The 23,375-nt window shown below is 40.9% G+C and overlaps 1 protein-coding gene across 1 annotated transcript; it reads right to left on the bottom strand.

Annotated features, from left to right (window-relative positions):
• Nucleotides 1-16,602: 16,602 nt before the first annotated feature.
• On the bottom strand, nucleotides 16,603-20,238 carry Pyurf (PIGY upstream open reading frame). The gene is made up of 2 exons (NM_001024370.2): nucleotides 19,953-20,238; nucleotides 16,603-18,790 (listed from the first exon to the last, which is right to left on the bottom strand). The coding sequence occupies exons 1-2, from the start codon at nucleotides 20,147-20,149 to the stop codon at nucleotides 18,649-18,651; spliced, it is 339 nt and encodes a 112-aa protein (NP_001019541.1). The 5' UTR covers nucleotides 20,150-20,238; the 3' UTR covers nucleotides 16,603-18,648.
• Between the last annotated feature and the right edge of the window lie 3,137 nt (nucleotides 20,239-23,375).

Below are 23,375 nucleotides of genomic sequence, written 5' to 3'. Positions count from 1 at the left end.
CTTTCTGGCTGTCTGTCTTTGTCAGTCTCTCTCTCTCTCTCTCTCTCTCTCTCTCTCTCTCTCTCTCTGTGCGTGTGTGTGTGTGTGTGTGTGTGTGTATGTGTGTGTGTGTGTGTGTGTGATGCATGGGTGTATGTAGGGATGTGTGTGTGTGTGTGTGATGCATGGGTGTATGTAGGGATGTGTGTGTGTGTGTGTGTGTGTGTGTGATGCATGGGTGTATGTAGGGATGTGTGTGTGTGTGTGTGTGTGATGCATGGGTGTATGAAGGGATGTGTGTGTGTGTGTGTGTGTGTGTGTGTGTGTGATGCATGGGTGTATGTAGGGATATGTGTGTGTGTGTGTGTGTGATGCATGGGTGTATGTAGGGATGTGTGTGTGTGTGTGTGTGTGTGTGTGTGTGTGCATGCCTGCGTAGGCCAGAGTTTGAGTTTTAATGTCTTCCTCCACCATTCCCTATTAACTTTTTGAGGCATGGTCTTTTATTGGACCCAGACTACTGTTTCTCATCTAGACTGACTGGCTGGTGATCCTCTAGCATCTGCCTCTCTTGGCTCTTACATGGAAGCTGGGATGTAAGACAAACCACAGGTCCTCATACTTATATAGCAAACACTTTGCTCATGAAGCCTTCTCCCCACCCTGACTTTAATTATATATATATATATATATATATATGTATATATATATATATATATATAAATTTTAATGGGTTGCTTGTTTTTGTTTTAGTTTATAACAAACTTTATGAGTGTTTGTTGTTTTCTAATTTGAGACAGAGTCTTCTTTTTAGCCCAGGCTAGCTGGGAACTTATGGATTCAAGAGATCCTCTTACCTCAGTGCTGGGTAGCTGGTACTACAGGCATGTGCCACCACACCTGGCTTCTTTTGAAATAACAAGTCTTTATTCTGGGATACTTTGGGAGTTTTGTCCTTAGTTTTTAATTTTCTGGTAGTTTTACTATAATGTACTTTGGTTTTCTTTCTTTTTAATTCTAGCTTGATTTGTTCATTTGTGAGGACAATTTGGCTTTTTCTAGTTTTCAAATGTAGGTGAATACCTATTTTCACAGCTGACTGTGAGTTCGCCATTGAGGAGGTTCATGTGCTCTCTATAGCCAAGAGTTGTGTGTGCTCTTGTCATGTCCCAGCTTTGCTTCATGGAGTTTTCTGACACCTTCCATTTCTCTAGCCTCTTTAAGTACATGAAGTTTTTTATGTGTGTTAGTCAGGGTTCTCTAGAGTCACAGAACTTATGGGTAGTCTCTATATAGTAAGGGAATTTGTTGATGACTTACAGTCTGTAGTCCAACTCCCGAACAATGGTCAGCAGCAGCTGTGAATGAAAGTCCAAGGATCTAGCAGTGGCTCAGTTCCACAGGCAGGCAGGTGAAGAAGAGAGAGGATCTTCTTTTTCCAATGTCCTTATATAGGTCTCCAGAAGAAGGTGTGTCCCAGATTAAAGGTGTGTATCACCACACCTGGATCTGGGACCTGCTTTGTCCCAGATGACCTTGAACTCAGAGATCTCCTTGCCTTAGTCTCCCCAGATTCATAGACACTATACCTCAAGATCTCCATGCCAAGATCCAGGTCAGAAACTTGTATCTCCCAGCCTCAAGATCAGGATCACAGGTGAGCCTTCCAATTCTGGATTGTAGTTCATTCCAGATATAGTCAAGTGACAACCAGGAATAGCCACTACAATTCACCCCTTGTCAACTTGACACAAACAATATCTTTTGTCCACATGAAACAATAACAAGGTCATGAATGCGCCTAACACGATATAACTATTCCTTGTACAATCACAAACCCATTTGGAAATTTACAATGGGGCAATGCCCCTTGGGAACAGTCTTTTAGTATAAAGAATTTGGAAGAAAATTGCTAGAATAAAGTAACATAACAAAATAAATGGGCCTATAAGACAGCTATAGTACATTCCAGCTAAACACAAAAGAATATACTCTCATCACAGCAGCTTATAAAATATTTATATAGAGCTGGGGCTGTCCCACAGCCCTCTGGACACGAGCTGGTCTGCCATGAGTGTTCTCACTCCTAAGCCCACAGGTGGGAGCCCACTTCCTCTCCATTGACTGTCAAAGGAGATCCACCAGGAGCACATGAGGCACATGAGCAGCAAGGCAGCCTGGAACAAGACCATTCTGGTCTCCATCTGCACCAAGAGCTGGGACTGTCCCACAGCACTCCAGACCCAAAACCTGCCTGCAGAGAGCTGGTCTCCCAGGAAGGCTCTCACTCCTAAGAGACTCACAGGCCCATTGGAGGGACAAGCTCCAGTCAGAGACAGTAAGACCAACTAATATCAGAGATAACCAAATAGCGAGAAGCAAACACAAAAACATAAGCAACAGAAACCAAGACTATTTGGCATCATCAGAACCCAGTTCTCCCACCACAGGAAGTACTGGAAAATATACTGCAAAAGCAAGATTTGGATTTAAAATAACATCTCATGATGATGATAGAGGACTTTAAGTAGGACAAATAATTCCCGTAAAGATATACTGGACAACACAGGTAAACAGGTAGAAGCCCTTAAAGAGAAAACACAAAAAGCTCTTAAAAACTTAAGGGAAAACACAGCCAAACAGGTGAAGGAATTGAACAAAACCATTCAGGGTCTAAAAATGTAAATAGAAACAATAAAGGAATCATAAATGGAGACAACCCTGAAGATAGAAAACCTAGGAAAGAGATCAGGAGTCATAGATACAGGCATCACAAAAATAAATAAATAAATAAATATGCAAGAGATAGAATCTCAGGGGCAGAAGATACCATAGAAAACATTGACACAATAGTCAAAGAAAACACAAAAGGCAAAAAGCTCCTAACCCAAAACATCCAGGAAATCCAGGCAAAATGAGAAGACCAAACCTAAGAATAATAGATATAGAAGAGAGTGAAGATTCTCAACTTAAAGGGCCAGTAAACATCTTGAAAAAAATTATAGAAGTAAACTTCCCTAACCTAAAGAAAGAGATGCCCATAAACATACAAGAAGCCTACAGAACAACAAATAGATTGGACCAGAAAAGAAATTTCTCCCATCACATAATAATCAAAACACGAAATGCACAAAACAAAAAACATTAAAAGAATTTTAAAAGGGAAGCAGGTGAAGTAACATATACCGGCAGACCTATCAGAAATAACCAGATTTCTCAAGAGACCATGAAGCTAGAATATCCTGGACAGATGTCATACAGATGCTAAGAGAACATAAATGCCAACACACATTACAATATCCAGGAAAATATAGATAGAGAAACCAAAATATTTCATGACAAAACCAAATTTACACAATATTTTCACACAAATCCTGCCCTACAAAGGGTAATAGATGGAAAACTCCAACACAAGGAGGGATACTACACCCTAGAAAAAGCAAGAAATTATTAGCTTCTTTCAACAAAGACAAAAAAAGATAACCACACAAACATAATTCCACCTCTAATAACAAAAATAAAAGGAAACAACAACTACTGTTCTTTAATATCTCTTAACATCAATGTACTCAACTTCCCAATAAAAAGACATACACTTATAGTACATCTATACAATGGAATACTACTCAGCTATCAAAAAGTGACTTCATGAAATTCCTAGGCAAATGGATTGAACTAGAAAATATCATCCTGAATAAGGTAACCCAATCACAGAAAAACACACATGGTATGCACTCACTGATAAGTGGACATTAGCCCAAAAGCTCGAATTAACCAAGATACAATCCACAGACCACATGAAGCTCAAGAAGAAGGATGACCAAAATGTGGATGCACCACTCCTTCTTAAAAGGGGGAACAAAAATTTCCATAGGAGGGGATGTGGAGGCAAAGTTTAGAACAGAGACTGGAGGAACAGCCATTCAGAGCCTGCCCCACATGTGGCTCATATATATAGAGCCACCAAAACTAGATAAGATTGATGAAGCTAAGAAGTGCATGCTGACAGAAACCGGATATAGATCTCTCCTGAGAGATGCAACTAAAGCATGTCAAATATAGAGGTGAATGCTAGCAACAAACCACTGAAATGAGAATGGGATCCCCATTGGAGGAATTAGGGAAAGGATTGAAAGAACTGAAGGGACTTGCAACCCCATAAAAACAACAATGACAACCAACCAGAGCTCCCAGGGACTAAACCATTATCCAAAGACTATATGTAGACTGACCCATGGCTCCAATTGTGTATGTAGCAGAGGATGGCCTTGTTGGGCACCAATAGAAGGGGAAGCCCTTGGTCCCGCCAAGGTTGGACCCCCAGTGCAATGGAATATCAGGAGAGGGGTGGTAAGGGGGAGTGGGTGGGAGGGGGAACACCTTTATGGAGGAGTGGGAGGGGATAGGGGGCTGATGGATGGGAAACCTGGAAATGGAATAACATTTGGAATGTAAATAAAGAAATATATCAAAAAAAAAAAAAAGACATACACTAATAGACTGAATACATAGACAGGACCCAGCATATTCCTGCATACAGGAAACACACTTCAGTGACAAAGACAGACACTTCCTCAGAGTAAAAGGTTGAAAAACAATTTTCCAAGCAAATTGTCCCAAGAAACCAGCTGGGGTAGCCATTCTAATATCGAATAAAATCGACTTTCAATCAAAACTTATCAAAAATGATAAGGAACAACACTTCATACTCATCAAAGGAAATATCTACCAAGATGAACTCTCAATTCTGAATATCTATGCCCCAAATGCAAGGGCACACACACACACTCATAAAAGAAACTTTACTAAAGTTCAAAGCATACATTGCACCACACACAATAATAGTGGGAGATTTCAACACCTCATTCTCATCAATGGACAGAACATAGAAACAAACTCAATACACACACACAGTGAAACTAACAGAGGTTATGAACCAAATAGATTTAACAGATATCTATAGAGCATTTCATCCTAAAACAGAAGAGTATACTGTTTTCTCAGCACCTTATCCTACCTTCTCCAAAATTGTATAATCGGTCATAAAACAGGGCTCAACAGATACAAGAAGATTTAAATAATCCCATGCATCCTATCAGATCACCATGGACTAAGGCTGGTCTTCAATAACAACAAAAACAACAGAAAGCCCACATATACATGGAAGCTGCACAATGCTCTACTCAATGACAGCTTAGTCAAAGAAGAAATATAGAAAGATATTAAAGGCTTTTTAGAATTTAATGAAAATGAAGGCACAACATACCCAAACTTGATGGGACACAATGAAAGCAGTGCTAAGAGGAAAAATCATAGCTGAGGGTGCCTCCAAAAAGAAACTTGAAAGAGCATAAATTAGCAGCTTGACAGCACACCTAAATGCTCCTCTTGGGTAAGAGAAGGAGAAGGCAGGAAATAATCAAACTCAGGGCTGAACTCAACCAAATAGAATAAGAAAGAACTATACAAAGAATCAACAAAACCAGGAGCTGGTTCTTTGAGAAAATGAACAAAATACATAAACCCTTAGCCTGGCTAACCAGAGGGCAGATAGACAGTATCAAAATTAACAAAATAAGAAAAGAAAAATGAGACATAACAATGGAAACTGAGGAAATTCATAAAATCATCAGATCCTACTCCAAAACTCTATACTCAACAAAACTGGAAAATCTGGATGAAATGGACAATTTTCTAGACAGAAACAAGGTACCAAAGTTAAATCAGCATCAGATAAACCATCAAAACAGTTCTATAACTCCTAAAGAAATAGAAGAAATAAAAGTTTTCCAACCAACAAAAGTCCAGGACCAGATGGGTTTAGTGCAGAATTCTATCAGACCTTCAAAGAAGACCTAATACAAATACTCTTCAAACAATGCCACAAAATAGAAACAGAAGGAACACTACCCAATCCATTTTTTGAAGCCACAATTACGTTCATACCTAATCCACACAAAAACCTTATAAAGAAAGAGAACTTCAGATCAAGTTCCCCATGAATAAAGATGCAAAAATATTAAAAACAATTCTTGCAAACCGAATCCAAGAACATCTCAAAATGATCATTCACCATGATCAAGTAGGCTTCATCTCAGGGATGGTTCAATATATGGAAATCCATCAACGTAATCCACTATATAAATAAACTCAACAGGGGAAAAAAACACATGATCGTTTCATTAGATACTGAGAAAGCATTTGACAAAATTCAACACTCCTTCATGCTAAAATCTTAGAAACATCAGGAATTTAAGGCCCATACCTAAACATAGTAAAGGCAATATACAGCAACCAATAGCCAACATCAAATTAAAAAATGAGAAACTTGAATCAGAGACTAGACACGGCTGCCTACTCTCTCCCTATCTATTCAGTACAGTACTTGAAGTACTAGCCAGGGCAATTAGTCAACAAAAAGAGGTCAAAGGGATAAAAGTTGAAAAGGAAGGAGTCAAAATATCACTATTTTTACTTGATATGATAGTATACTTTAGTGACTCCAAAAATTCCACCAGAGAACTCCTACAGCTGATAAACAACTTCAGGAAAGTGGCAGGATAAAAAAATAACTCAAAGAAATCAGTAGCCTTCCTCTACTCAAAGGATAAACAGGCTGAGAAAGAAATTAGGGAAATGACACCCTTCACAATGGTCACGAATAATATAAAATACTTTGGCGTGACTCTAACTAAGCAAGTGAATATCTATATGACAAGAACTTTAAGTCCCTGAAGAAAGAAATTGAAGAAAGTCTCAGAAGATGGAAAGATCTTCCATGTTCATGGATTAGCAGGATTAATACAGTAAAAATGGCTATGCTATCTTGACAAAAGCAAACTACAGATTCAATGCAATCCCCATCAAAATTCAATCTCAATTCTTCATAGGGTTAGAAAGAGCAATTCCTAGGATAGGGAAAACTATCTTCAATAATAAAAGAACTTCTGGGGGAATCACCATACCTGACCTCAAGCTGTATTACAGAGAAATCATGATTAAAAACTGCATGGTATTGGTACAGCGACAGGCAGGTAGATTAATGGAATAGAATTGAAGACCCAGAAACGAACCCACTCACCTGTGGTCACTTGATCTTTGACAAAGGAGCTAAAACTATCCAATGGATAAAAGCAGCATTTTCAATAAATGGTGCTGGTTCAACTGGCAGTCAGAATGTAGAAGAATGAGAATCAACTTATTCTTATCTTCTTGTACAAAGCTCAAGTCCAAGTGGATCAAAGACCTCCACATAAAACCAGATACACTGAAACTAATAGAAGAGAAAGTGGGGTAGAGCCTCAAACACATAGGAACAGGGGAAATTTTCCTGAACAGAACACTAATGGCTTATTCTCTAAGAACAAGGACAAATGGGAACTCCTAAAATTGAAAAGCTTCTATAAGGCAAAAGACAAAACCGCAACCAACAGATTGGGAAAAGATCTTTACCAATACTACATTCGATTAAGGACTAATATCTAATATATACAAAGAACTTCAGAAGTTAGACTCCAGAGAATCAAATATTTCTCTTAAAATTGGGGTACAGAACTAAACAAGGAATTCTCAACTGGAGAATATTGAATGGCCGAGAAGCACCTAAAGAAATGTGCAACATCCTTAGTCATGAGGGGAATGCAAATCAAAACAACCCTGAAATTCCACCTCACACCAGTCAGAATGCCTAAGATACAAAATTCAGGGGATAGCAGTTTCTGGATGTGGAGAAAGAGGAACACTCCTCAATTGTTGGTGGGATTGCAAGCTGGTACCGCCACTCTGGAAATCAGTCTGGCAATTCTTCAGAAAATTAGATATAGTACTACCTGAGGATCCAGCTATACCATTCCTGGGCATATATCTAAATGATGCTCCAACATATAACAAGGACACATGCTCTACCATGTTCATAGCAGTCTTATTTATAATAGCCAGAAGCTGGAAGGAACCCGGATGTCCTTCAACAGAGGAATGGATACAGAAAATGTGGTACATCTACACAGTGGAGTACAACTCACTTATTAAAATCAATGACTACATGAAATTCTTAAGCAAATGGATGGAACTAGAAAATATCATTCTGAGTGAGGTTGCACTCAGTTATAAGTGAAAATTACCCCCAAAAAGCTTGGAATACCCAATAAATGATTCACAGACCATATGAAGCTGAAGGAAAACCAAAATGTGGATGTTTTATTTCTTCTTAGCAGGGAGAACAAAATACTCATAGGAGGAAATACAGGGACAAAGAGTGGAACAGAGACTGAAGGAAGTCATCCAGAGATTGCCCCACCTAGGGATCCATCCCATATGCAGCCACCAAACCTAGTCACTATTGCTAATGCCAAGATGTGTTTGCTGATAGGAGATTGATACGTATGTCTCCTGAGAGATTCTGCCAGAATCCTACTGATACAGATGAGGATACTTGCAGCTAACCATTGGACTAAGTGTGGGCACCACAATGGAGGAGATAGAGAAAAGAGTGAAGGAGCTGAAGGGATTTGTGATCCCATAGGAATGACTACAACATCAACCAACCAGACCTTTTCAGTACTCCCAGGGACTAAACCACCAACAAATGAGTACTCATAGAGGGACCCATAGCTCCAGCCACATATGTAACAGAGGATGGCATTGTCTGGCATTTATAGGAGGAGAAGCCCTTTGTCCTGTGAAGCCTTACTTCCCCAGTGAGGAGAATGCCAGGGCATTTAGGTGGGAGTGGCAGCATCTTCACAGAAGCAAGTGAGGGGGAGAGGGTGTGGGAGAGGAGGAAAAGGGGCTGACATTTGAAATGTAAAAACATTAAATATCCAATAAAAATAAAATAGTGAATATTAACTTTATACACACACATATGTATGAATGGCCTTCATAACTCATATATTTGAATGCCTATATACTGGAACTTCCCATTTGGGAAAGATTAAGATTCTTTTTTGAGAAGGTGTGGCCTTATTAGAGGAGGTGTGTCACTGGAAGTAAGCTTTGAGGTTTCAAAAGTCATGCCAGACCCAATCTCCCGCTCTGTCTGCAATTGTAGAACAGATGTGAACTTTCAGCTCCTTCCGTAATACCATATGTGCCTGGCTGCTGTCACCTTCCCTACTATGATGATCATAAAGTAACTCTCTGAATCTATAAGCAAGGGTTCAATTAAATTTTTCCTTTTATAAGTTGCTTTGTTCATGGTCTCTTCTTACAGCACTAGAGCAGTAAAGACACCTTCAAACAACATAGGCTATTGATCTCTACAATCTGATGATAATACTCTATTTCTAAAAACACCTATGTCGCTGTATACACAAACATTGAGCTGGAACCTAGCTAGAAGCCTAGTGACTAGTGTTCAAGATACTGAAAGGTACTGCCTGTTGGGCCCTACCTTGCTGTTTCCCTTCCCCCTCGCTGAGCCTTTTAGCCTGCTATAGCAAGAAGTTGTTTACACCCTCGGCAGCTACTCTTGGCCGCTGATTTGGAGCAGGGACTTTCCATGGCACCCTTTCCCCCCATGAGTCTTCCAGCTTGCTGTTGTTAAGAAGTTGTTTATGCTCCTGATTGGGCCCGGGACTGCACCACACAGACTTTTCCTGTTTTCCTGATTGGGGAATTTCACCTGCCTTGTTGTTTTCCCATGGCTTTTGCCTCGAGTATATAAGGAGATCTCAGTAAAGCCTTGGTGGCACTCTCTGAAAACGGGTGATCCGTGTACATGTTTTCTTTCAATATCGCAGACCTACGCCCGATATTCACACACTGGCGGCACAGTCGTCGTCAACTGCCCATACCTGGAAGGTAGACTGTAATCATAAGTAATTCTCCACTATAAACCATGCAACTTACGACCACCTGCCAGCAAGATATACTGGTGCAATAGTGGCACAAATGCTACAGGAGAAACCAACGACTTTCTGCTTAGATTTAAAGCCCACTCCATGAGATGGAATCTATACCTGACTACCTCATACCACTGCTACAATGGCCAAGAACCTAAAACTAAATAGGTCATGGACTTGAAAAACCCAATACTATTATTCTACTAAAGGGACATAGCTATAAAAAGACTTCTAATAATATATAGTTATATGTCAGTGCCTCTCTCAGGCCAGATCAGAGAAGCTGCTTTCAGAAGATGGTAACTAACACAGAAACTCAAAACTGAAGTGAGATTCGCTGGAGCACTCACTCCTCAAGGGCAGACCTTCATCAGAGTCCACTCTCAAGGCACAGGAATCTATGCAGAAGATACATGGATTGATTATACGAACCAGAGGTGATGGATGACTCTAAGGAAACAACGCCTTCCAGACACAAAAGGTGTAATGATCATATGAACTCACAGAGACTGTGGCAGCACACACAAACCCTGTACAAGATAGACAGGGTCCCAGCACTGACAGAGGAAAGTAGGCACAGGCTACATCCACAACCTGGAAACTATCGGTAATTCATATTCAGTGGCAAAGGAAAAATCAGGGTTTTTTTTTCTCCCAAGGGAGTCTCATTGGGTATAGTAACCACATTTAAGAGCAAGGCCCATACCTAATTCTAATGTTATTTTTGTAAGACTTTCTATATCATTTGCTTTGTTTGGGCATTTTTGGAGGGGGTCTCATTGGTCCTTAGCTTGCTTGTTTAGATTTCTTTTGGTATTTTTAAAGGTTATTTTTAAAAAGCAAGTATGTATATAGAATTGATTACATTACCTTTATGGATTCTGATTCTCTTCTGTGTCACTGTGAATTTAAGTTACCATCTGGTATCATTTGCCTGCTCTAATTACAGCTTTGCTCACATCTACTCCCCCACCCACAGTTAATAGCAAGAGTGTTATGTTGTAGCCTCCCAACAGAGTTATATATAGTTTTCTACAGTTGTTCCACAAATCAGTTAGAGAAATGCATACTTATATTGTTTTTAATAATTACACAATTATCCTCCAAGAAGCTATTTTAACCTTTACCTGATAACTCTTAGGGAAGGAGTCCTAAATCCTCAGCTACATCTTCTGTAGTGGCCATTGCTCTGAACTGAGATGGGAAAAGAAAATTGTTGGTGGATTTGTAGTAACAGCTCACTGTTCTGGCTGAGGTTTTCTTTCTTTTTCTTTTTTGTTTTTCTTTGTTATTTTTTTAAATGAGATATATTTATTTACTTACATTTCAAATGTAAATCCTATCCCGGTTTCCTGTTCATAAGCCCACATCCCCTCCCCCTCTCCCTCCCCCATATGGGTGTTCCTCCCATCCATCCCCCTTACCCCCACCAACATTCCCCTGCACTGGAGGGTCCAACCTTGTCAGGACCAAGGGCTTCCCCTTCTACTGGTGCCCCAACAAGGCTATTCTCTGCTACATATGCAATTGGAGCCATGAGTTAGTCTTTTGGTAGTGGTTTAGTCCCTGGAAGCTCTGGTTGGTTGGCATTGTTGTTTTGATGGGGTTGCAAGCTCCTTCAGCTCTTTCAATCCTTCCTCTAATTCCCCCCAAGGGGGTCCTGTTCTCAGTTGACTGAGGTTTTCTTAAATGTTACAAATGCAGTATGTCCATGGAACAATTTATATTTTATAATTTAAACTGTAGGCTTATTTCTGTGGCAAATTGGTTTGTGGTGTTTCATATAGTATCATTACACAAGTTAATTTATTTATTTATTCATTTATTTATTTAATGAGACAGAGTCCCTGCAAAACCCTGGGTATCCTGCAACTCACTATATAGATCAGGCTTCCCTCCGGCTCACTAGCCTCTGCCTTCTGTATGTCAGGATTAAAGGTGTGTCCCACCATGCTTAGCTCGTTTAATTCCTTATAAAGAACTTTCACACGTAAATTTCATCTTGATGCTCAGAATTTGAATTTTTGTGTATGTCCTATATCTGTGTATGTGTAGATAAAGACACATGTACCTGGGTGCATGCACATGGAGGCTGAGGTCATTGCATGGCCTATTCTATTACTGTGTATACACTGTATAATTGTGTTATTCCACTGAGGCATGTCCACTGAATCTGGAGCTAGGCTACCAGGCAGTGAGGAAGACCTAGCTAACCTGTCTCTGCATTCTGCAGTGCTGTGACTTCAGCAGTGTGTGTACCTGTACCATTTTAAAAAAATGGGTTTTAGGCATCTGAAATGATGTCTTCATGCTCGATAAAGTACTTTTACCCATCGAGCCATCTCCTCAACCCTGATTCTCACAATTTTGTATAAACAAAAGTTTTTCTAATTCTCAAGATGAACCTGAGATGTTAATTGGGCTGAAATGCTAACTTGCTGGTAAGCTCCCTGTGCGTATTCAGACAGCACTAATAGAATTCACTGGGTTATTTAAAAAGGGGGGGTATGAAGGTGGGAGGCCATGTGTTAGGGATGAAATTGGGGGTGTAAATGATCAAGATACACTGTATGTATATGTATAAGGTTGTCTAAGAATAAGTAAAAACATTAAAAATTAGTAGGACTTGTCTGAGTCATGTATTCCCTGCTTTGTACTAAGCCTTATTTTAGAAATGTCGTGACAGCCAAGCGTGATGGCTCATGACTGCAAAACCAGCACTCAGAGGCAGGAGGATTTGTATGAGTTTCAGCCTGAGCTTAAAGATCCTGCCTCAAACAAACAAGGGGCAGGAGAGATGCCCCAGGAGTTAAGAGCACTTACTGCTCTCTCAGAGTATCAGAGTTTGGCTTCTAACACCCACATATACCTGAAACTCCAGACCCAAGGGATGTGCTGTGTCTTTTCAGCCTCCATGTCACCTGCACACACATGTGAGCATATTCACACAAACATACACAAGTAAAATAAGTCTTTAAAAAATAAACAACTAAAAATGTTGTGATGATTAATATACCACACAGAATGTTCTAGGGCTCAATCAATCACCCAAAGGAAAGCAAACTTTTGGAACAAGAGTTTTACTGTCTAGGTAGAAGACACAAAACAGGCATTTATAATACAGTGCAAAGTACTAACATGTAAAATGTCTTTTAAATTGACACAGAATTACACGTACTCAAGGGGCAAGATCCATGTATTCATTATACTATGATCAAATAAGGAAAGTAATGGCCCCTTTCCATGAACATTTTGTTAAGGATATTTCTTGTACTTTATAAAATGTCATGAAGATTAGTCACCCTATTGTGCTACAGAACATTAAATTTTAATGCTCCTAATTGAGGTATATGGTACTTTAGACAGTAAAAACTCTAAGCCTAAGGAATTAGAATCTATACACATTGGTTCTTATTTTCTTTGTAAACAGAATTTTGCTCAAAATGAAGAGGAATGTTATACAGTAGTGATGAAACTGACTTACGCCAACTTTCTGAATTTTTGTATTTTGATCTAATGAATAAATGCTATTTTAAGACAGGTTTTTGTTTTTGTTTGTTTGCTTATAGATTTTTTTTGTTTTTGCTGATAAGTAAAATTTTAATAACACACACACACACACAACTGTCACAAAGAAAGGTGTGCAACATTTTTAGACATCAAGTTTTAGTCATGTAGCCATTCTACTTGCTATCATTTATATTTCATTCCCTGAGGTCAATCTGCAATAACACCCAGAAACCTGAACTAAGCATCCATCATGTATTCATTGCCATAAAATGTAAGAGAAATTCTGAACTTTGTCTGAATCAGATGTTCCATAATGTGGAAACCAAACAGCTAGGCCAGTGTCTATAGCTAAGACAAGTGCTTCTCAACCTTCTTAATGCTGTACCCTTTAACATGGTTCCTCATGTTAGTGACCCCCAAACCATATTCCATTGCTACTAATAATTTTGCTACTGCTATGAATCATAATGTAGGTCATGACCCACAAGTTGAGAACTGTTGGATGAGAAAAAAATTAATAATTAGTTTCCATGTGGCAACCCAGACACTAAACAGACATAAACCTGTGCTGTTCTGATAACTGCCATTTTGCAACTTATTTTCTAGAACCGAATCTCCTGAGGATATATTCATAATGTCTATGAGAATTTAAATGTATCTCTTACATTGAGAATTATGAAGCAGTAAGATTCTCATTAAACACACAGACAAGGATTACCATTAATGAGACACCAGTCACATTTCCTGGAGTTAGGGAATGTTCTCACTGGTGAACACATGTAGAAGAAGACTAAGTATGTTTGTTTGCTGTGTGGACAGAAGTTCATATACCTTGTTTCCCACTTCATCATATTATCAGTTCCATAGTGGGTGTGCAATATTTGATGGGAGGGGAGGACCCCTTGAAGATTCCCACAGCTTGACCAATGCAATGACAAGAAATACCCTTCTCCCTTTGCATCAGGTGTTAATTCTAGTGGCAGTTTTGCTTCAGTAAATACTTCTAAACGACTAATGGTGAAAATTAAAAATTTAGCTTTAATAACCATCATGGGGTATGCTCACATTTGATGTATTCTTCAGCCTACCACTGTTACTCCTTTTTAGTTTGTACACCAGGGGTCACGGAGGTCATGTCAAACAGTCAAATTTCTGACAGTCTCAGAGGTCTTCCTTTCAAAAAGATTGAGTACCAACGATGAAAAGAGCTAGTTTGGGTTTGGAGAATAATTGGTAAGGATGCTCCATCTTGTTTCCTGGTAGATTCAAAGAATGAAAAAAATAGAATATTCAGGAATTTTAGTTCAAGGGATATATTGTCTATCACTGACCTTTTCTCAGTCAACTTTTATAACTATGAATAAAATACTAAAAATAATTCTCAATCACTTACTACTGGAGCAATAAAACCATCATTTGAAAAAAATCCACCTTAGTATTATTTAGGAAATTTAATGAATTGAGTCCTTGATGTAGACAATGTAAAATATTTTTATTACTTAAACATGAAGGCACTGTACTATTTGTGCCTATTTATGACCTACTACTACAGCCGTTATCTTAATTAGATTAGCTTAAATCTTTATTCTTGGGAAAGGTTCCTGTTCCCTTGACAGTTTATTCAGAAAACAATAAAGGTGGGTAGCCAAGATGCACAGGCCACACGGAACTCAAGAAAGATGTCCAAAATGCGTATGCTTTGCTCCTTCTTTAAAGGGGGAACAAAAATATCCATAGGAGGGAATAGGGAGGCAAAGTTTGGAGTAGAGACTAAAGGAATGGCCATTCAGAGCCTGCCCCACCTGTGGCATATATATATATATATATATATATGTGTGTGTATATATATATATGTATATATATATATATATCCACCAAAACTAGATAAGATTGATGAAGCTAAGAAGTGCATGCTGACACAATCAGAACATGTCAAATACAGAGGTGAATGCCAGTAGTAAATCACTGTACTGAGAATGGGACCACCGTTGGAGGAATTAGAGAAAGGTCTGAAGGAGCTGAAGGGGCTTGCGCCCCCATAAAAACAATGCCAACCAACCAGAGCTTCCAGGGACTAAACCACTACCCAAAGACCATACATGGACAGACCCTGGGATCTAACTTCATAAGTAGCAGTGAATAGCCTTGTTGGGGGACCAGTGGAAGGGGAAGCCCTTTGTCCTGCCAAGGTTGGACCCCCAATGTAGGGGATTGTTGGGGGGTTAATGGGGGTGGATGGTGAGGGGAATACCCATATAGTGGAGGGGAAGGGGTTAGGGGGCCGATGGACAGGAAACCAGGAAAGGGAATATTTAAAATGTAAACAAGAAATACCCAATTTAATAAAAATGGAAGAAAAAAATTAAGGTGGGTAGCTAGATATGTCTGGTATTACCTTGTGCTGGATAGTTTTATGACAACTTGAAACATGCTAAAGCCATCTGAGAGGAGGGAACCTCAATTGAAAAAATTCCTCCATAAGATTGAGCTCTAGGCAATCCTGTATGGTATTTTCTTAATTAGTGATCAATAGGGGAGGGCTCAACCCATTATGAGTGGTTCCATCCTTGGCTGATAGTCCTGGGTTGTCTTAGTCAGGGGTTCTGTTCTTGTACAAACATCATGACCAAGAAGCAAGTTGGGGAGGAAAGGGTTTACTCAGCTCACACTTCCACATTGCTGTTCATCACCAAAGGAAGTCAGGACTGGAACTCAAGCAGGTCAGGAAGCAGGAGCTGATGCAGGGGCCATGGAGGGATGGTACTTACTGGTTTGCTTTCCCTGGCTTGCTCAGCTTGCTTTCTTATAGAACCCAAGACTACCAGCCCAGGGATCATACCACCCACAATGGGCCAGGCCTTCCCCCTTGTTCACTAATTGAGAAGATGCCTTACAGTTGGATCTTATGGAGGCATTTCCTCAAGGGAGGCTCCTTCCTCTGTGATAATTCCAGCTTGTGTCAAGTTGACACACAAAACCAGTCAGTATGTGGGTTCTGTAAGAAAGCAGTCTGAGCAAAGCCCAAAGAACAAGCCAGTGAGCAGCATCCCTCCATGGCCGCTCTATCAGCTCCTGTCTACAGGTTCCTGCCATGTTTGAGGCTTTTGTCCTGACTTTCTTTGATGATTAACTGGGATGCAGAAATGTAAGCCAAATAAACCCTTTCCTCTCCCACTTGCTTTTGGTCATGATTTCTCATGGCAGTAATAGAAACCCAACTAGGACACGCCTACTGACTATTTTCTGAGTAAACTACTTACTAACACATATTAATTATGCACAATAGACGTTGTTTTTATTCATGTATATAATGTGTTCTGAACATGTTTATCCCAGTACCCTTTTAATGCCCCTCCCATTGAAACACCTTCCTTTTCTTGCTTGTCTTCTTTGGTGACCTAATGAGCTTAGATAGGGTTTTGATAAAGGGTTCTCTAGTTCAGGATGTCGTTAACTGACTTCCTGATCCTGTGCTCCTCTCAATTACTGGGATTCAGCGGAACTCCCTTGTTCAGGTCAATACTGACAGGCTTACTTGCCCATCCTCTCCAGGCTCTGAGACTAAAGACTGTGTACTATGCCAACAGCTGCACCCAGGGTTCCTTGTACATGTAGATTCTTTGATGAGAGAATAAATACTGACTTAGAGACAACTTGTCAGCATCCTGACATCTCGTCAGATGATTAAGCTAAAAATGCTGCAACTGACTTATCAGATTAACACTAGCTTTATGAGCAAAACTGTTAAGTTACATTGTCCACAGTCTTCAGTTGGCTAAATGTGAAATTCAGGGTTAAAAAGTCCACTTCAGGAATGGAGACACTGGATCATCTAATTCAGCTCTATGTTGCCACAGAAAAGAATGTGACTTATACTTGATGAAACTGACAATATAATAGAAAACATGTATGACAGGTTTTAATTTTCTCTTTCCCAGGGAGAATCGTGCACATCTTTTATAGATTAGGAGGCTAGCTTATTAAGAATCAATTAAAGGCCATTGAGACAATTAGGATGATAAAGATTTTACCACCAACTCAACCACCTGAGTTAAGGCTCTAGCACCCAATGGTGCAAAGAGAGACACAAATATGTCCTGTGACATTCCTATGCTATGCCCCTACCCAACATAAAGAGAAAGCAGATTAATAAATCAAGGGTAGAGGATTTCAGTGGCCACACACTTGCCTAGCATGCACAAGGCCTTGGGCTGGGGTGTGTGCAAACAATTAAATTTACAACCAATTCTTACCTTTCTTTAGGGTAAGAGTTAAAACGTCCACTCTATGCTTCTAAAGTAGGTACTATATCACCCTCAATCATTTCTGTTACAGTTCTAGAAAAACTAAGGCTAAAGGCCTGAGGACTTATCAAATTTTCCAGGGCAAGAAAAACTGGAGCGTCCCCTGAATCACTAAAATTAGAAGGATATAGCCAGCTTTCCATTGCTGACCTTACCTACTGGAGGGACCTCACTTTCCTGGGAAATTATTCTATTCTGAATATTAAACGCCTCTGTGAACAAAATGTAGTTATGTAAACGATTTTCACATTTTCTTTTACTATCGGACTCTTGAGATAAAAACATCCATTCAAACAGACATCCTTCCACCCCGGCACACTGGGTTTGGTGGTAGACTGTGAGCATCTTGTTTTATTATTGATGTAAGCATGTGTGCCAAAGTAATGAAGGCAAGTTTACAATGTCAGGATTTTCTTAGTTCTTACGCTTATCATCGACCTTGACGCTAAACAGCATTTCAAACGACTAACTTTCAAATGAATGTGTGCGAAGCAGGCCTCGGCTAATGATGGGTGCTGTTAATCTGCATTGAGACATTTCACTGAAATCTTCAAAAGACAAGGATAGAAGATTTATGAAAAAGCTTCATAGCCTGTCTCCTGGTCATAAGCCTGAGAGAGAGAAGACCAACAGATCGTTTTATAAACCAAACGGGTTTATATGTAGTTTTCACAGATGTGGCTGCAGACCTCTTAATAATGCATGAGCCATCCTGGCTGTGGTTGTATTAACTATGCTTAAAGCCCTATCTGGTTTCAAAGGTGGAGGAAGATACACATTGGCATGGTAGCTGGCAAGAGCAGACTGTAAAAGCAAAGCCTGTCTGTGCCCATGCAGCCCTGTGGGAAATTCTCCTCCAGAAAAGCAGATCAGAACAATCCTGCTAGGGAGAGTAGGGGAAGAACAGTCAAACAGGCTGAAGCAGAATCACCGTTCTGCCCCACCCCCCTTCTCCGTATTAAAGGTATACAGTATTACGGGAACTCAGTAATTATGCTTTCAACAATTAAGGTCTAGTGCTGCTTAGTTTCTTCTTGCTTCTCCTTTTGACGTGTTGTCCTTGCTGCCTGTGGTATCATATTAGGGACCCCATCGATGATTGGATATGCTATTCCCAACTCGTCATTAATCAGTTCATTTGTCGATGCATCATATCTGAGGATGAGAAAGAACAAAAGAACAGTGGAAACCAAAAGCTTAGAAAGGCTTAATGCTCAATAAATAGCACCATCTATCCAATTTTTGATACAGTACTCCTCCAATAACTTTAGTCTTAAAAGCAAAGTCCAATTCAACTTTTTTTCTTAGAACATCTCACAATCTGTTAGGCCAATTCAACCTTCTTTCTTAGAAAAACCATCTCACAATCTGTAATTATTTCTATTAGAATTAGTACATCTCATATTAACTTTTTTTTACTTTATTCCCAATTTATGACTTAACTTTTTCATAGCAGTGAATTGCATTGGATCTGTCTTGATTCTCTATGATTCACACACATAGCAGTACAGTAGGAATAATAGATGTTTTAAAAAGATTGAAGCCAGTGGTAAACTCCCTTAATCTTCTGCTCTCGAGAGGCTGAAGCAGGAAAAGAATCACAATTTTGAGACTAGCCTGAGCTACATAAATATTTACAGGAAAGACCAAACCAAATAAAGAAACTTGTCTCCCCATACCTCCCCCACACCTCCAAAAAGAATAGAGAGCCTGAGAAGATCACTAAGTCAATAGTGTTTGCTGTGTTAAGCTGATCCTGTTACATATGTAAGCTCCTGTGAAGTGGAGTGAGGGCCCGGTTTGATTTGCTCCAGATTCTGTAATTCCTTCCTAAAATAAATTGGGGAGTGACTTAATAAGATAGTGCACAGTGACCTCTTTTTGATACCGCGTATGCGTCTCCTCTGTTTATGTATATCTTAAACACACACACACACACACACACACACACACACACAGCACAAACACACGCGCACAACAAGAAAGGGAGGAAGGAAAGAAGGAAGAAACGAACGAAAGGAAAGGATGGGGGTAAAAAAGAAAGAAAGGCCCAGGCGTTGGCCCGGATACTGTGTTTCAACAAGCTCTGGAGCCTAACCAGCCAGTCTGAGAACGTCTTTAAAGCCTCCAGAATAGATTGTAAAGAGCAGCCAATGGCGAGCCAGAGAAAAGCTCAGCTCTGGTCCTGGGCGGGACTGACCCCAGCAAGGGGGTCGGCCCGGCAGGGTCGCGTCCCGGGAGTGGGCTTCCTCCTGACCCGCTGGTTTGCCCATAGGCCATCGCCCTTCCTCTGGGAAAGGCGGCAGGTGAGTCTCACCTAAGCGGCTTCTTGGAGAGCGGACACACAAGGAACTGCAGCAGCGCCGGGTGGAAGGTGCGGGGCTGCTCAGCCTTCTCGTTCTGGTCAGCGTAGGACCTGGCCCCGGGCGCCCGCAGACACCTCTGGGCGACCGCAGACAGTGCGTGCGGCCTCTGCAGCGCCTGGGAGAGTCTGCGGCACGTGGTGGTCAGCATGGCGGCTCTGACTGCTGAAGAGGCCGCGTTCCGAACTTCTCCACTGCTTTCTTTCCCAGCGCCTAGCGGCCAGGTCACCCTGGCCCGGCCCCGCCCCCTGCGTTCCGCCCCGCCCCCATGTGTCCGGCACCGCCCCCTGTGCCTGGCCCCGCCTTTCTGTGCTTCGCCGATTGCTGCTCCAGCGCAACTGGGGTTGTTGTATGGTTCGGAACAAACTGACATTCCCGGGTCAGTGGCTGCTCCACCGCATTTACAAAACTGTAAACTAAAGTAGTACTCATTCGGGTGTCCAACTTTTCAGCAGGGCTAATCACAGAGGTGACAAGAAGTCAGGGACCGGACTCCAGTCACATGGAGCTAGGCTTCAACTTAGTAGGTATCGTCAACACAAGCTGTGTTAGAAACAACAGTTTGTTTAATATTAATCGTACAATATCACAATAAAAAATTTAAGAGCCTGAAGAAAATGTCCCCCCCCCCCTTATTCTGCAAACTGTGAAGGCTTTTACAACTTGAGGGATGTTAGTTATGAATACTATGATAAAACGCAAGTAATAGATGCTTGGACCCCTTTGGGGGGCAGGAGAATCCTTTCACAGAGGTCACTGAAAACCATCCAAAACCAGAAACATTTACCTACTTACAATTCATAACAATGAAAATAATCATAGGGTTGTGAGTCCCTACAACATTCTGTATTAAAGGGTCCCAGCATTAAGAAAGCTTGCTTTGAGTTGGAGGTGGGAAGTGCCTGAAAGTCAAATGGAGGCAGCTCAGATTGAGTTCCTGTGTAGGAAAGCCCTTCTGAGTGCTGGCACTCCTGTCTGCTGGGAACCCATATGGTTACTGAAGTCTTGGCTTCGTCCTTCCAGCTCTTGAGAAGTACAAATGTTCTGCTTCAAAGCTTTGCCACAATATGTGATCACTGAGGGAAGGGACAGGAAAGGCAGGAACAGGGCCTCCCTTAGCTGGACTTCTGGCAGGAGCTTCTTCAGCCCAGGCTTCACCATGGCCCAGGGTGTAGGCAAAGCTCTCCGATGTCCTTGCAAAGGACGCTGAACTCTGGAGGTCTTCTAGTTGATGAGGGAGTGTGGAAGGAAATGGCAAGAATGCTAACATTAAGGCCATGAGTGGGACTCAGCAGAAGGCTTGCCTACCATGCACTAAGTCCTGAGTTATAAAACATCTTTTTAAAATGTCTAGCTGTGCTAATGTCTCCACAGCTGTGAGCTGGGTGTAGGCTGAGAGCCAGTTGAACTTGTTTCTTACTTGGTGAAGAGTATATAGATCCTGCAGGTCCCAGTGTTTCCTAACTTGTCAATAAGGAACACAATTTCAGAGCAGCTCTCAGAAGCAATGAAGGGTAAGGTGTATTAGTTGTAGCGTAAGTCACTCACTCATTGGGGCTAAACACTCTGAAGTCAGACTGCTGTATTTAGAGCACCTGGGATGATTCCCCTTTCATGTTCTCACTTCCCATGTCTAAGGGGTGGTGGTGGTGGGATCTAGTTTCACTCCCTACATAATTTCTACTCTGTTCCTGATGCCACCTTTCCATCTCAAACTCTTCCCTTAGCCTTCCCAGTCTTGTTACTATGGCCAGAAGTTGGAGGATACTGTTACCCTAGTGTCCAAGAGTGTCTTGCAATTGTCCATGGGCTGCACTGTGGACCTTTCTATCCTGATGATTCCTACCACTAGGAACCTTGAATTCCTGCCTTGTATTCCTAGTGATGGACTGTGATTGGGATATTTAAGCTAAAGAAACCCTTTACTCCCTAAATTACTTTGGTCAGTGTTCATACACGTTCATGCATGTATATGTGGTGGGTAGGTGGGTTAGTGTATGTGTATGTGTGTGTTCGTGGAGTCCAGAAGATATCATCAAATTAGTTACAGGACCTGTGAATCGATATGGGTGCTGGGAACCAAACTCAGGTTCTCTGGAAGAACAGTAAGTGCACTTAACTGCTAATCCATCTCTCTAGCCTCATAGATGATAACTTACAATTCTATTTGTCCTCTCTAAGATGGTGATAAGATACCAGGGACTAATTGGTTACTCTAATTGTATGTATAAAACATCGTGGATCAACTGTCACTGTATTATTGATGCAAGTAGTTAGGGACTGATTGGGAGAGTGAGTGATTTTTACTTATTTTTGGATTTTTTTCCCTCTAGGACATAAGGTAAATCAGAGCAAGGTGATTTGCCTGTTCTCATGGAGAAAGATGGGTGGGGGATCCTTTCAAACAGGTTGGCATTGAGTCTGCATGCAAGTCATCAGACCACTTCAGAAAGGACCTCTGGTTTTGTTATGCTAGGGTCACTGTATCATAGATTTCCCATTCAAATGTTTTAACATCTGTTATATTTTGAGGCCCCATGATGGTGCTGCTTTCCCATGTGAACTTCCTAAGTCAGAGTTAGGAAGGCAATGTAGGGATTTAGCTATAAAGACCCTCAAAGATAGGAAGCTGGTGGAGAGACACTTACGTTGTCACATAATATCGGATAACATATCACAAATCACATTCCATGAGGCCCAGTTTCTTTAGTATTTACTAGGTCTTTGGGGGAGGGGAGAGAATGACTGTTAGAGAAGGTTGGTATCAATCGTTAGTAGATGGGGTTCCACACTCAGCAGGCCTGGCAAAGTTGATCATTGTGGATATTTCCTTTGCTCAAGTTGGGAGAAAGATGAACTACACAGCTGAACACAGGGAAGTACAGCATGCTGATGGGATGCTAACATGGCATCCACTTGTGTGTCAGTACTGTTTCCTTGACTCAGTTTTGCCCCATCTTTGAGATGGAGCTTTCTCCTACACTGTGCGTTGTGTTCTAAGTTACTTCACACTGTGTAAGACAGTGGGGTTTACAGTTTGTTAAGGCTTGTTTTGGGGGTCTCCATTACAAAATCAGCTTTCACTCCATTTTGAGGATGGGGGATAATGATGTACCTGAGAGGACAAGAAAACAACTCAATCTGCCCAGCACCCACTCAGCACTCCCAGCAAGGTCTCATGACCAGAGACTAAGTTTGGTGTACTGCAGCACACAAAGCCTGGTTTACAATGCAGCTCAACCTCAAACGCTTCATGGTCATGTGGCTCTGGGATGAAGGAGGGAAACCCTCTGCTCTATGAAACGGGCAGGAGGTAGGAAAGCTAGAACTCATAATACATGGTCATCAAAACCAAAACAAAGAACGAATGCTGGGAA

This window comes from Rattus norvegicus, chromosome 4 (assembly GCF_036323735.1).
Source record: "Rattus norvegicus strain BN/NHsdMcwi chromosome 4, GRCr8, whole genome shotgun sequence".
Lineage (NCBI taxonomy): Eukaryota > Metazoa > Chordata > Mammalia > Rodentia > Muridae > Rattus > Rattus norvegicus.
The sequence above is the reverse complement of the archived record's forward strand: the minus strand, read 5'-3'. Positions and strand labels throughout refer to the sequence as shown.